Source organism: Tachysurus fulvidraco, chromosome 4, assembly GCF_022655615.1.
Source record: "Tachysurus fulvidraco isolate hzauxx_2018 chromosome 4, HZAU_PFXX_2.0, whole genome shotgun sequence".
Lineage (NCBI taxonomy): Eukaryota > Metazoa > Chordata > Actinopteri > Siluriformes > Bagridae > Tachysurus > Tachysurus fulvidraco.
The window spans coordinates 12,813,709-12,827,562 of record NC_062521.1 but is presented as its reverse complement, the minus strand read 5'-3'; the positions used below and the strand labels follow the sequence as shown (position 1 = coordinate 12,827,562).

At 37.9% G+C, this 13,854-nt stretch overlaps 2 protein-coding genes across 5 annotated transcripts in view; one reads left to right on the top strand and one right to left on the bottom strand.

Annotated features, from left to right (window-relative positions):
* Positions 1-60: 60 nt before the first annotated feature.
* Positions 61-7,996, bottom strand: sfxn3 (sideroflexin 3). The gene is made up of 11 exons (XM_027141796.2): positions 7,865-7,996; positions 6,777-6,957; positions 5,940-6,110; positions 4,579-4,677; positions 3,738-3,813; positions 3,352-3,437; positions 3,119-3,246; positions 2,601-2,650; positions 2,258-2,307; positions 2,118-2,165; positions 61-2,020 (listed from the first exon to the last, which is right to left on the bottom strand). Exons 2-11 carry the CDS (start codon positions 6,938-6,940, stop codon positions 1,924-1,926), a joined length of 969 nt encoding a protein of 322 aa, XP_026997597.1. The 5' UTR covers positions 6,941-6,957; positions 7,865-7,996; the 3' UTR covers positions 61-1,923.
* A 98-nt stretch (positions 7,997-8,094) lies between these two features.
* The window catches only part of pdzd7a (PDZ domain containing 7a), a 20,016-nt gene continuing 14,256 nt past the window's right edge, over positions 8,095-13,854 (top strand). Inside the window, exons 1-8 of one of the 4 annotated variants that reach the window (XM_047811922.1) lie at positions 8,095-8,665; positions 8,763-8,847; positions 8,935-9,042; positions 9,931-10,085; positions 10,246-10,383; positions 10,620-10,794; positions 11,478-11,654; positions 11,788-11,935. In XM_047811922.1, the coding sequence (XP_047667878.1) occupies positions 9,935-10,085; positions 10,246-10,383; positions 10,620-10,794; positions 11,478-11,654; positions 11,788-11,935 (789 nt within the window). In that variant the 5' untranslated portion in view covers positions 8,095-8,665; positions 8,763-8,847; positions 8,935-9,042; positions 9,931-9,934. Of the gene's footprint in view, positions 8,696-8,762; positions 8,848-8,934; positions 9,043-9,106; positions 10,086-10,245; positions 10,384-10,619; positions 10,795-11,477; positions 11,655-11,787; positions 11,936-13,854 lie in introns of those variants that run through there. The other 3 variants (XM_027141786.2, XM_027141785.2, XM_027141784.2) reach the window with 3 other exon arrangements.

Sequence of the window (13,854 nt, the reverse complement as noted above, 5' to 3'; positions counted from 1 at the left end):
TATATAGGCTCAAATTTTCAACAATGGTAACCTCACATCTTAAAGGACCAGACACGATACTGCAAATTTTACTACTTTAATGTTTATTAATCAGAGTTTAGTTACATACTGATTGCTTACAGTACATTCATGAAGGATAATTCTGAAGGCAATGTGTTCACTTCTTCATGTGCTCATTTCTTAACATATAATTTAACAAGTGATAAACAGTAGCGCTGGAGTCGAGACATTTTGTTCCGTTTCTAACCTAATTCTGTATTTAATCCGTGGAGCTGCTCTGAACTACGCAAGCCAACATTTCACCTCTGTTATACAGGTCCACACATCTATAGGGCATTTTAATTTGAGATCCTAATGATCAATCAAACCCTATATTTGCATAAAACCCAACACAACAGATTAGTTCAAAGGAGCCAGTGTTCAGTTCATCAGCCCAGGTAGTGAATAAGAATAGGCCACTACAGTAGTATGTTGTTCCTTCCAAAACAAACTCAATGTCACAAGTAGAAAGAAGGAAGAAACACTTCAATGTATGTAACACTTCACAAAACAAAATATCACCACACTACAATACTTTATGAACTACATGTTTGATCCTATATGCTCCAAACAGAACAGGAATTCCACAGAGGTTTTGTAAATATCATCACAGGGTTATAATCACATATTTGGTACATCAGTACAAACACATCCAAATCACATAAAAAATAAATAGGATGTTTTTGTTGCATCATGGCTTATTTCAGAACTGTATAAGCACACACATTGATTACATCTGACAAATATACATTTCAGGATATATCTTCTATGTATCTATGGAAATTTGTATCATTTGTATTGTAAAGGTGAATAGTTTATCATAAAACAATCATGAATATTTATAAATGGTTGTGCATTAGAGGAGTGATGATATGCCAGCAGGACTGCTGAGGTCCAAACAGATTTTATTCATTATGCCACTGCTGGTAATATAGGATTAAAACACCATGTCGTGCTTTAGTGTTGGCATAAAGTATAAATATTTAACTTTAATAATTCTATTCCTAGCTCCCAGATAAATGTTTGTCTTCGCAAAGGCCTATGGTCAAAAAAAGAGACTACTGTATACAATTTAAACATTACACAGACAGCACATTCTTCAGCAGTTTTGACTCGACTAAACCCACAAATCACTCTATAACCACAAATTAACATCTGAACTATATATGTATATATCCGCACCCACTAACTCAGACTAGTTAAAAATCACACAAGGCTTTAAACACAAGCACTGATTTAGTATGAACACCAATTACCAAAATATTTCAATCTAGCTGAGATTACAGAGGAGTGTGTATTCATCTTAACTTTCCTGTCCACCGGAGTCTATTAGGTCAGTGCTGTGAGGGTTGTAATGGTTAAGAGCATTTACACTCTTAACATTTACATACAAGAGCATGCCTGAAACCTTTTAAACTGGTTACAAATAATCCCCTGACTTAAAAGTGATTCTCCTGGACCACTTCTCATACTTGCATGCTTAAACTGTGGACAGATGTTTGGTCTGGAAAGTTCGATATAAAAATTTTAGGTCTAAACACTAACAAATACACGCACAAAGTATTTTTTTTTTTCAAATAAAAATAAATAACGATAAATAGAATTCACTTGGAAAAATAATTTGGGTCTCTAATATTAGCACATGTGGGGGTGGGGTTTAGTCTGCGATCAGAAATTCAGCAGTAACAAAATCTTCTGACATCCTCATTGTATCATCTGCCTTACAGTTAGGATTGCATATTACTTTGTGGGAAAGTGCGGGTTTTACAACACAAAAGACTTACTAAAAAACAAAACTTTTTTCAATTTACTTTTCAAGTTGTGTCCACTGAACTCTGTTATGGCAAAGTACAGACAGAGGTTTGGACTTGAGGAAAGCGTCTCTTACAAGCCCTTGTTAAAATAAACCACAGTGGTGTTTGGATTGCTCTGGCGTATCCTCTCCTGCAGCTCAGGCTCCAGACTGCTCACCTTCATAGAGCTACACACACGCACACACACACACAACCATGAGTACAACAACCTAATAGAGGGTCAGCAACTTCAAAAATAAAAAGGAAATGTGTTCAAGTGCTCACCTCTTCTGTGGAAACAGGGCGCAGCACAACGGAGTAGCAAACACCAGACTACCAGAGCAGAGAAACACAAAATGAATGATCAGTTACGATTCACTTAATTTACTGCCTCTGATATAGAAGCCATAACCATTGGAACTCACCATAATCCCACAAGTCCAACCTGTACTGGGGCATTGAGCACTGGGAAGCGCTGGACAGGGAGAGATAGGAGATTTCCATGTTTTATGGCTCACACAACACAGTGCTGAAAGTAAAAGCTTCATGTCTTGCTTAATAAATTTCTTAAGCTTCTGTTGCAGCTTACATGCTGTTTCCTAGTTTTCAATGCCACATAGTGGTGGAGTGTAAGATGTGCATTGTGTCGTGTGCTACTGTGCAAATGCCTGGCAGATTAAGCATCAATAATTCTCTTATCAGAACTCTTATCAGAACAGCAAAGAGCCGTGACATGTCTGGAAAACACTAAGGACACTGTGACTTTACCTTCATGAAAGCTTTTTTCTCCAAGGTGTTCATAATAACAGGAGGAATAGCTGTAAGGGGAAACAGAAAAAACACACTTTAGAAGTTTTAATGTGACAAAACAAAGGATAGCAAAGTGCTAGTGCCGGAACGCATAAAGATGGAGGACTGCGTACGTTTCTGACTATTTTTTATGATAGCAAAAAATGTGGAAAAAACAAACAAAAAAAAAGTCTTTGATTTCATTGACAATTTTAAGGACAGTGGTCATAATATTGATGATGCATTCTTGAATGTAGACTATAACAGCTAAGATGGCTACTTGTCTATTTTAAAATCATCCAGTGTGCTGTGACAAACAAAACCAATCATCCGACTGTAATAATTCAGTTGCAATAAAGAACGAGATTAGCTGAAGCACAAGGCTTAGACCAAGGGAACTTGCACACACTTGGCTTTATTTTCTCCAGGCCTGCTCTCTGCACAATGTCTGATTACAGCATTAGCATGAATTTATTGAAACATTTTCAGCTCCTTACCCATGGCTGGCACTGCCATGCCGATTCGGGACACCACCACCTGTACAATGGCCTTCTGAGCAGCACTGGCAGACTCTCCCAGGCGATTCCCCTCCTCATCAGTGACAGGAATGCCATACTTCAGTTCCCTAAACAAAGCCAATAAATGGTGAGTGTCCTCTGGCTGTCATAATGCATATAAATACTGATTTCTAGATTAGATCATCAAAAAAAAAACCCAAACACACACACACCTTTGTCTCATGAAGGGAATGTTAATACAGTTTGCTGCTGCCACCGCGGCAAAAGGAACAAACCGTCCGATAATAGATGGCAGGTGCTGGCAACAAAAAGAAGAATTTGCTAACACAAATTATGAAACTTTTCACTCTAGTATATTAGTCACAAATTAAGAATTTATTACATGATGCAGTAACATCATAACAGTTATCATTACAAACCAAGAGATTTCTCAAAAGGAAAGTTAATTCTCAAGTTTCATCATTTTGAAGTAAGTTCACTACATTAAAATGTAAACCAAACAAACACAGCTTAATATGTATAAGAATTGTAATGAACTGTACACAAAGCATAAAAGAGAGCTTGAGATACATGCGATGTAGAGAATTGAAATGCTCACCTTGGTGAGGGACTTGAGGCCAAGTGCAGTGATTACAGCTCCAGTTGTGGCACTGACATAAGCTGCTCCAAGCTGACTGCAAAAAAATAAAGAAAAATGAATGCCAATGATGAAAGCAAAAGCTAAATTCAGTCATTTAAAATGACAAAGGTAGAGTTATCCAATTTGCAATGTATGCTTAGGCCTAAAGCAGCTTCATTTTACATTCATATTCCACCTGTATTGGTACAAATATACAGTTAGCTGTACACATGTCTTTGTACACTACAGAATTTTTGCTTCACTGAAACTAAGAGGCTTAAACTCGTTCCAGATAATGTTCCTGTGTATACAGCGAGCTCCATAAAGACATGGTTTGCCAAAGTTAGTGTGGAGGTTCTTGAGTGAGCTGCACAGAGCCCTGACCTCAAACCCAACTTAGGGATGAACTGGAAGGCTGTGTGTGCACCAGACCTGCTCATTTAACATCAGTATCTGACTTCACTAATGCTCTTGTGACTGATGAACACAGATCTCACAATCTCACTCCAAAATCTAGTGAAATGCCTTCCTGGATAAATGAAAAGGTGAACCAAGTCTGTGTTAATGCTTGTGGCTGTGTAAAAGGCACATAGGTTTGTGGCCATACAGTGTGTGAGATTAGCTGAAGTGTTGACCATCATGAGAATTTATACTTCCCATAATTGAACAGAGGTGCTAAACAGTACAGGATGGACTAGAGTACTCTGGTACATATTTGTGGGCAGGAATGGCATTTTTATTCTTTCTTTTTTTAAAAATCACAGGTTACATGATGAAGCCACTTATGAAGCCGCTATAAAAGAGAGCAATGTGTCCTTACTTTACAGTCATTGGTGCATCTCCACTGCGGTTAGTGTAGTTGACAACGGCATTGAAGGACTGGTTGACCCACTGCCAGAACACAACTGCTGGAGTCGTCCTGAATGAGAAGGGAAAATGAACACAAACTAAATATCAAAAGGACCTAGATCTGAATCCACAGGCAGAGCTTTATTTCAGAGCTTGTAAAATGTCCTCAAGTACGTCACATGCCATAGCCGTCACACACCCATTCTAATCAATTATTCTAAGCTAAAGTTTATTTATTTATTCTAAGCTATTTATTTATTTATTTGTTTGTTTGTTTATTGAGTCTAAGCTAAAGTTAGCCGGCTAGCTCACGACTAGAAGTGAACGCAGCATCGCTGTGTGAATGTAAACAATTCAGAAGTTAATCACTATGAGTCCAGATCTTTACCAATAGTGTTATCTGTTATCTGTTAGTCTAATGACTATTATTTAGCTTGTAATAACATTTTGCAATCAGAAATTCACTAAATTCATGAGGCTTTGTTTACAAATCTTTGAGTAAAGTTGTGTGCAAATGTTTGTGTAAAAGAGAAAGTAAAACAAACAAATACTGATGCATTTGGTGACTCCCAAAAAAATTCCAACAGACAAAAAGCTCCCAGAGCTGAAATAATTCTCAGAAGTAAAAGTGAAAGTCTATGCCAACATTATTAAACAGCACAACACCCCCAGTGAAAAGCCTAAAATCTGGAGCTGGATGAACTTAATAAAGGTGCATTTGATGTAAATTAAGTGAAGTGGAAAAATAGTTTTGAAACAGAGAAAAATATATATTTATCTACTGTATCCTGGTGAGTGTGGACATCAAGAAACATCAATCTGGGAAAAAAAACGTTTTAATTCAAAACAAAGTGTCTCAGAGACTGACGGCCTGAATGCAAGATTTAAATGTTTCAAAAACATTTTTTTAAGGAAATTATAAAATATGACAATATACTATTAATAAATGATGTCATAATACATATTTCTGAAATAGTTAGTATTTTTATACCATTTCAACATGAACCTACTGACCTCCAATTAAAATTACCACAAGCTGTTGTTAAATGTAAAACACTATTATGCAGGCAGTTTGTTAGCAAGCTTATACATTGTGGCACATACTATAATAGATGTTTGTCATATGACCCAGCCCTACAAGAAATTTTAGGAATCAGGAAATACGAGTCAGCTGCAAGCAGAATAGGATAACTACAATTTCTGTCATACTTTCATTTCTTGGACTGAATCGTGTGCTTTCAAACTTTACGATTTCAGCATACGGTAAGAAAAAAAAAGGAATTAATACATATGAATAATCTATTTACTACACATCAGCCTAACTACACTTACCTATAGAATGTGAGCATGCAGCCTGTGATGGTCATGTTCATTGGCACTTGGGCAGACATGCGACCAATCAGCAGCATCTTCTCACCCGTATCAGGATGGAAGGCAGAGTCATAGATGTATTTGGCCCTCCATAGTTGATCCTCGGTCAAGCCTGGTTTCACAATTCCGTTCCTGTGTAGGAGGACACAGCAGTCAGTTATTTTAACCCAACTGCAGTCACAAGTGTAACCAACTGGTTCATACAGTGTAGATGTCCTAACTTTCAGCACCATGTGCTATTTATCATACTAGAAATGACACAGTTGAACAGCTTATACTTAACAGTATATATTATACTTAACAGCTTATGCTGTTCAACATCAAATAACATAGAAAAATAACTTAACGTATGCTATTTAAATTTAAAATAGTGTCTGTAATACAGGTATGAATATGGTCTTTAGTTTCTGCGCTGTTGAAATTTCTACTCTGACTGTCTGGAAGGTGTTGATTATTTTCTACCTCAGCATCTCTTAATATAGTTCTGGTTGCAAGGATCACAAGTTTATTAACATGCTGGTTTGAACGCATGCACTATATTGTTAGAAGCGGACACCTGACCATCACACCCGTATGAGGCTACGCACCAAACTGCTGCCACCAAGTTAGAAGCACACAGTAATACAGAATGACTTTCTATGCTGTAGCATTACAGCTTCACGTCACCAAAACAACATTAAGTGTAATAATATATAGATAAAATTGATGATGCCTGTGTTAGTGTTAGCAAAATTCCGTGCCATAACAGAAATCTCTTTATGTCATTTAGAGTGCACTTTAAGTGAACCTCACGCTGACCTGTAATCCTCAACAGTGACTCGTGCATTCTCCAGAACCTCATTTGGAAGCAGCACATTTCTTGGGTCGGTCACCATGAAGAAATGCTGGGCTCTGCCCATAAACGTACTCTGGTCCCATTGCGGCTCCTTGATGTTGATGTTCAGCGGCAAATCCCCAGACATTCTTCCTTGTTTACTTTCTGTCCATGAAGGACAGAACATGTAACTTTTTAAATACATTATAGCTACCCGAACAGGCCAAGACACATGCAAAACACTGACTGAGAAAACCTGTCTGGAAGATTACAAAATATCCTGCACTACAGCTTTCCTACGCCTCATTCTTTCATTTTATGAAAAGAGATTCCTCTCTATACACAACCACTGATTTACTGTCTCTGCTCGTGACAAACAGACCAAGTTTAAATTCATGATCATGTTTTAAGTTTCCTGAAGAGAAATTAAAATAAGATGCCGCATGATTTGCAATTGCAAATGTTTCGGTAAAGCTCCTGGAGCTGTGTCTTGCCATGTCTGAATAAAACAAACAAACAAACAAAAACAAAAAAAGATAGTTCATTATCAGTCAGTAGTTTAACTCTTTATTGTACAGGAATAGTCTAAGCTGTAGAGGTTAGGAAAACTTTTGTAAAGGTATAATGTTTGTAGTTATATTAATGATATATTATTTTCTATACTGATGGAAGTACCCTGAGTTTAAGAAATGAGTTGATCAAAAATATCTTAGTATCTCATAGTCATCTTCGGTAGGGATTCGTGTTTACACTCAACTGCAGATCTCAAATGAATAAAGATGTTTCACAGCCGGCGGTGTAACTACTAAATTCTTTCACTTTCAGAGTTAGCCTGCTAAGACAGCTGAAGACTAGCTAGCAAATAGCATCCCGGCATATTAGCACAGCTAGCAAACACAGCTAACATAGCCAGCACAGCTAGCTAGCTATGTTAGATGCTATTATCACTTTCACACATTCTCATCGTTTCGGTTAACTGTAATCTATAACTATAATAATTGTTCGTCTAACCGTCTAAAGCCAGAAACATACCTTTGTCAAAATCTAAAACAGAAGATAGACATGAGGATACCTGCTAAATGAATGACCTCTCAGATGCCACACAGGTTGATGTCTGCGGTGTTGAAGCGCTCGTGCGCGTGTGTTCGTGTGTGTGCGTGTGAAGTGGTGTTGCGGAAGAGCGCGCTGATTGGCTGAGCACCTGGGGCGTGGTTTTCTGTCACGCCGGTTCATCAAAACGTCAGCAGTAGTGAGGTCTGGTTCACGAGCCTAGGTGACCTTGTGATCATTAAATTCGCACGATGTTTTTTTTATTATTATTTATTTGTTTGTTTGTTTGTTTGCTTTAATACTTCAATAATGATAAAGACAAAGCACTTGCATTATATTTTCACCTTCAAGTATTCTCCTTTTGAAATGGTTCAGCATTCACTTAAACGTGTAAAAACAATTAATAGACTCAACCTGAGACCAACCTGATAATCTATCGTCTTTTTTAGAGAATAAGAATTACTGCTGTTGAAGGTCACATACTTGGGTGACAATATCTGCGTTTCACGCTTGTATTGACGTGATATGACCAGCAGGCGGCGGTGTAACAACGCAGATAAAGACCTGTCCCTGAGTGTTCATTTGGGACAGTCTGGCATTCTTCTAAATAAACTTTAAAGAAAAAATCTGTCGTGTGTATACATTCATGTATAGCAAACAATATGTATCAAACTGCTTAAAAGTGATGCACGCTTGTGTTAGGCTTTGACCATGAGAAACGATTCTCTAGATCAAACGAGTTAAAGTGGCGACATTAAGCTGGTAATCCAATCAGCCTGGCTAAGAAGTGGGCTGGATCTCCACTAACTTCACTCAGCCTCAGGTGAGATCATTCAGTGCAGCATGGAGACAGGTAATACTAACTGCGCCTATTTGCTTGTGTTTATATACTCTATATATTTATATCGGTTCTATTTCAGATGGCCGGTAACAGTCACGTCATATTTGTAAATATAAAAGTCACAGCTGTATAATCATGTGCATGTGCCTCCTCCGGACTAATTGGTGGGTTTGTGTGAAATGTTGTTTTCAGTAGCGTTGGGATCCAAACTGTGTCGAATTCTAACTCTGCTTGTTTTCTTTTGATTGCAGAAGCTGCACTTGATACTGCACTTGATAATCTTCTGAACTAAGCTAAACAACAAACACTATTTCAACCCGGCCAGATGAACAACACACGGCAAGGCTACACGTCGTTAAGTAAGGTTTTTTTTTTTTTGGTCTAGTGGAAGTATCCTAATTGCTTTGTTTTTAAAATGTCGTCACAGTTTTCTGCTTTTCGGCAGCTTCTTGTGCGAGCGCTGTCCGCGGTGCTAGATATAAACACCTCACAGGATGGATACTGCTTAGTCTGCTCACAGCTCTATACATTGCTGTAGAACTTAACTGTTTGGCCTTAAATGCAAGTATTACAAATAGGTCCCAGTTCTGAGCAGTTATGGCTTTGTTTAAGAAACCTCTTACTTAAACTGAGGAGAGTGTAGGCAGTGTAATCATTCTCTTTCTGGAGTGTATTACCTACTCATATCACCTTACATCCCTTGGGAAATCATTAGCATTGCACCCTGCTCCTCGCAGATCACCGTCCTTCGTCATCTTTGTTTATGAGTCGGTGAAGGTCAGGAAGAAGTGGATAAGAGGCCATTGTCATGCATATGAACTGTGACAGGTTACTCCAGCCCTTGTTCAGCCAGTGGAAGCTCCTACTCTGGACAAAAAGACCAGCATTTACAGAGAGTATCCGAACAGCTTCAAAGCATCTACTCAAGGACATATGTTTTTTACATTTTCCAGGAAGTTTACTTGGATTAATTTTTTATTGCTTTGCCCCTTGGACATATGCACGAGCTGTGCAGAACACTCTTGGCAAACAGTGCAGGACCCATTTTACAGTCTTGTTCTCTTGTGCCATTACAACAGAGTTTCCCTTAGCACAGTCCATCTTGCAGAGTCTTCTTTCTGTGCCTGGCTATGATATACAAGTCTTCCACTTCTCCTTCCTTTCCTTGTTGAACCCCAATCCCTGAATGAGGGTTCGAGAAGGGGCCCCGATCTCACCATGGCTTATTCGTCTGCTGACTCCCGCAGAGAGATGACGAACGGGGTCCATCCTAACACCCATCCAGCAGGCCCAGGAACCTCCACTTTGCCACGATACTTGCACAAGAAGCAACAGCGGCAGAAGGGATGGAGATCTTCATCTCCGATGGGTAGAGTCATCCTCATCAATTCACCTGTGGATGGTGAGCTACATGTTTAGTCAACAGGTCTAATATTCAATTGAATTTATAAAAAATATCTGCTCTAAGATCGGACCATTGAAAATTTATGTGAAAGTGATTTTACAAAGTCATATTTATGTATGTGTTTTTACATGTTGTGTGTGGTGCTGTCTGGTTGCAGGTGGGGATGATTGTGAAGACATCCACACAATTACAGTGGACAAGAGTGAGGATGGTAGGCTGGGCTTCAGTGTGCGTGGTGGTTCAGAGCATGGCCTTGGCATCTTTGTTAGCAAAGTGGAGGACAATTGTTCTGCAGGTATACATACAGACATTGTTTAGAAAGTATCTCCTATCTAAACAGTTCTTTCTCATGATGTGCTATTCGACATCATAACATTCTCTGTGTTTCATATAGCTGCACTGGAATTTGATCTCTTTGTTACACATGTTAAAAGAGGTTTTCTCCTGAAACTTTGTGCTCTGACTTTAGAGCGATATACTGCTTCTATTTAAGTAATTTCATACTTAAAATACTTTGTATGTGCACTACAGAATTTGCAGGGTTGTATGTTGGGGACAAACTGGTGGAGGTGAATGGGATCAGTCTGGAAAGCATTACCATGAGCAGTGCTGTGAAGGTTTTAACAGGGAGCAATCGCCTGCGCATGGTAGTTAGGCGTGTAGGGAAGGTGCCTGGTATCCGCTTCTCCAAAGAAAAGACCACATGGTAAGGGAAGAGTTTTCACCTTACATTCAAATATATGATAAATTCAGCTATGGTCAAATTATTGTCGTAATGTAAGATGTATTCATTTGTAGTTTAACAAGTTTTTTTTTTAACCATCTACTTCATTTTGTAAATCTAGGTCATTTTCTGCTTAAAAATAAATGTTTATTAAAACATTTTAATATAACCAGACATAATACAGTTCATAATAATTTCCTAATATTTCACAATTCAAGACCTTTAAAAAACTTCTTGGTGATAGTAAAAAGCTAAAAACTGGTGAATTCCATTGTCAACATTTATCCTACCTGATATTGGCAAAGCATATAATGTAATGCTAATACAATCAGTAAAGTCTGTGTCAGTAAGCATGTCTCTAAGAGACTGTTAATTCTAATTTATTAATACTAAAGCAATAAAATTAAGCTCATAAAACAGGAGAATGTAAGCTGAGCTGGCTTCAACACTATCCTCTGTCGTTCATGCCCGGCAGTGTGTAAACCGACTAACTCTTGGCCTTTGCTCATTAAAGGTTCTGTACATGTTAGCAAGTATAATTATAATTTATAAATATTGATGTAAGATTCTGTGCCAGCTTATGCCAATTAGAAAGAGTTTTATTGTTTTGTGCAACTGCATGTAATTATGTAATTATGTGTTTATAAATATGTAATTGTGCATAGGGTGGATCTAATTCATCGGAGGATGGTGGTGGAAGAGAGTGGTCGCACCCCCTCTGAGATCAGCTCAGATGGAGCTTTGCGCCGGATTGTGCACCTCTATACAACCTCAGATGATTACTGTCTGGGCTTTAACATCCGTGGTGGCAAAGAGTTTGGCCTGGGCATCTATGTCTCAAAGTATGGACAAAGAAGGAGCTGCATCTCTTTGGTTTATATTTAATTGTATTTTTTAATGATCTTTAATTAGCTTTGAAGTTCTTGTCTTAGGATACAAAGTCTTAGTTGTTAACTTGCTTGTTTTGTTGATGAGGCTGGACCCTGGTGGCTTGGCAGAGCAACATGGTATTAAAATGGGAGACCAGATTCTGGCAGCAAATGGAGTGAGCTTTGAAGATATTACACACAGCAATGCAGTGGAAGTCCTGAAGAGCCACACCCATGTCATGCTCACGATTAAGGTTAGAGCTCTCTTTCTTGGGTTGCAGTATATTAAGTAGCAGAATTATAAATTGATTCGACATTGTCACCCTGAGTCTACACTGGCTTTGTCTGGATTTAATTGAATAAACGACATGAGCAATACATTATGAGCTTTATGAATATTTTACACCCACCTGATACTGACATTATTTATGGAATGCTGCAAAGAATATTGTATTAAAAATCTCGTCTCTGTTGGAACTGCTTTCATGCCTTTTAGTAGATGACAGAGACCGATTACTAATGATAAAATAGGCTAAATGATTATTAATAGGTAGTAGTCAGAGCTCTACATGTTTGTACTGAATGGCAGCTACATCTCTATATATGTTCTAACTAAATTTGCTGAACAGCCCAATTTTTGTGTTTTGGAACATTAACCCCAGTTGGATAATTCTTAAATGTAAGTAATATTTTAACTCCAATATGCAGAGACGTTGTATAGTTTTAAAAATCTTCAAAACACTAGTTTCAATATTATTGGAAACTAGTATTAATTATTATTACTGATGATTTGTGTCTTCTGCCCTGGAGAGAAAAGACATTAATGCAGGACTCCTGATTCCTAAGTCCTGATTCATTCCTTCATTCTCCATGTAGGTCAATTCTCATGTTTCCGTGCATGTGTTTTTTCTAGTGAAACTTTATGCATTCTGAAGGCATCTATGCATTATAATTACTTTGCATTTGCCTAAGATTTTTGCACAGTACTGAATATAGTTATTTAGGCATATTTTCCATTTTATTTGTTGCTAGTGTGGAAAATGTGAATGATTATATTAATGATTTTGCTAATTAATATAATGATTTCTGTTCATTTTTATGAACTGTGCCAAAGATTCTGAGTGCATTGCTTGTATGTCTGTGGGTAATTTCTACTGGCATAGACATTTAGCTAAGGATTTCATGCTGACACACATAAACTTTTGTAGTATGAGTTAAACACAGTTTCTTATTGAGCCCATCAATGAGACTGAATAGTAAAGGAGACAGCTGGCATTTAGTCGTCACATTTCTGCTTGCTCACTTTACTCAAGAGAGTCTCAGGTTCCGTCTGTGAAAAAAGTGCCAGGGTATGTGCATTATTCACCAGGCCACAGGGATCAGATTATAATCAGCAGAAAATGTCTTTTTTATGGCCTTTCCTTAACCTAGCTCAATTTGTGGCAGGTTGATAAATCAAGCTGACAGTGTACGCATGCTAAGTTTGCTATTCCTGGCTATTGCTTCTGTTGATGCAAGCACATTCCTGGTGACACTTTCTTAATCCAAGCAGCTGGTCAGTGAAAAAGCAGCAACCTGCCCCTGAAAAAAGGTCCAGGTTAATGTTTCAAAGTATTCCAGATTAAAAGCTACTGTTTTCTCTTTTTACTGATGGTAGATTCAGCCTCATTTACATCAAGCAACTTTAATATCATTGTTGCACAAATGATCAGGTAATCTTTCAGAAAATCTTCAGTTATTAGGCTGAGTAAAATCACTTCACTTAAGTTATGATTATGGTTACATTAAAGTACAGGTTAATTCATGGCCATCTACTATGCTGAAGGGTTCATTTCAACTTGGAAAGTTCTGTCAAAAGCTTTAAAGACTAAAATTATTGCTGGCATTGTCCATTTGCCATTAGTCCAGGTTGGACCATTTATTATTTCATCCTGCCAGATGATCAAATATACTGTATGCTCAGCATCTTTGACTATATGGGAAATTTTGTTCCTGCTTCCATGCTTTTCTTTGCTTTAGTAAATGTGACCCACACATCGTGTCTATATGGGCAAGAGGAGATGAGGAGAAGAGAATAAGAGCCCTGATATGTAAGGCTCCACATCTTGCAAAAGAATATTAACACATTCAGTTTTGAGGAAGAGTTTAAAACAATTGCATAGCACACTGTGAG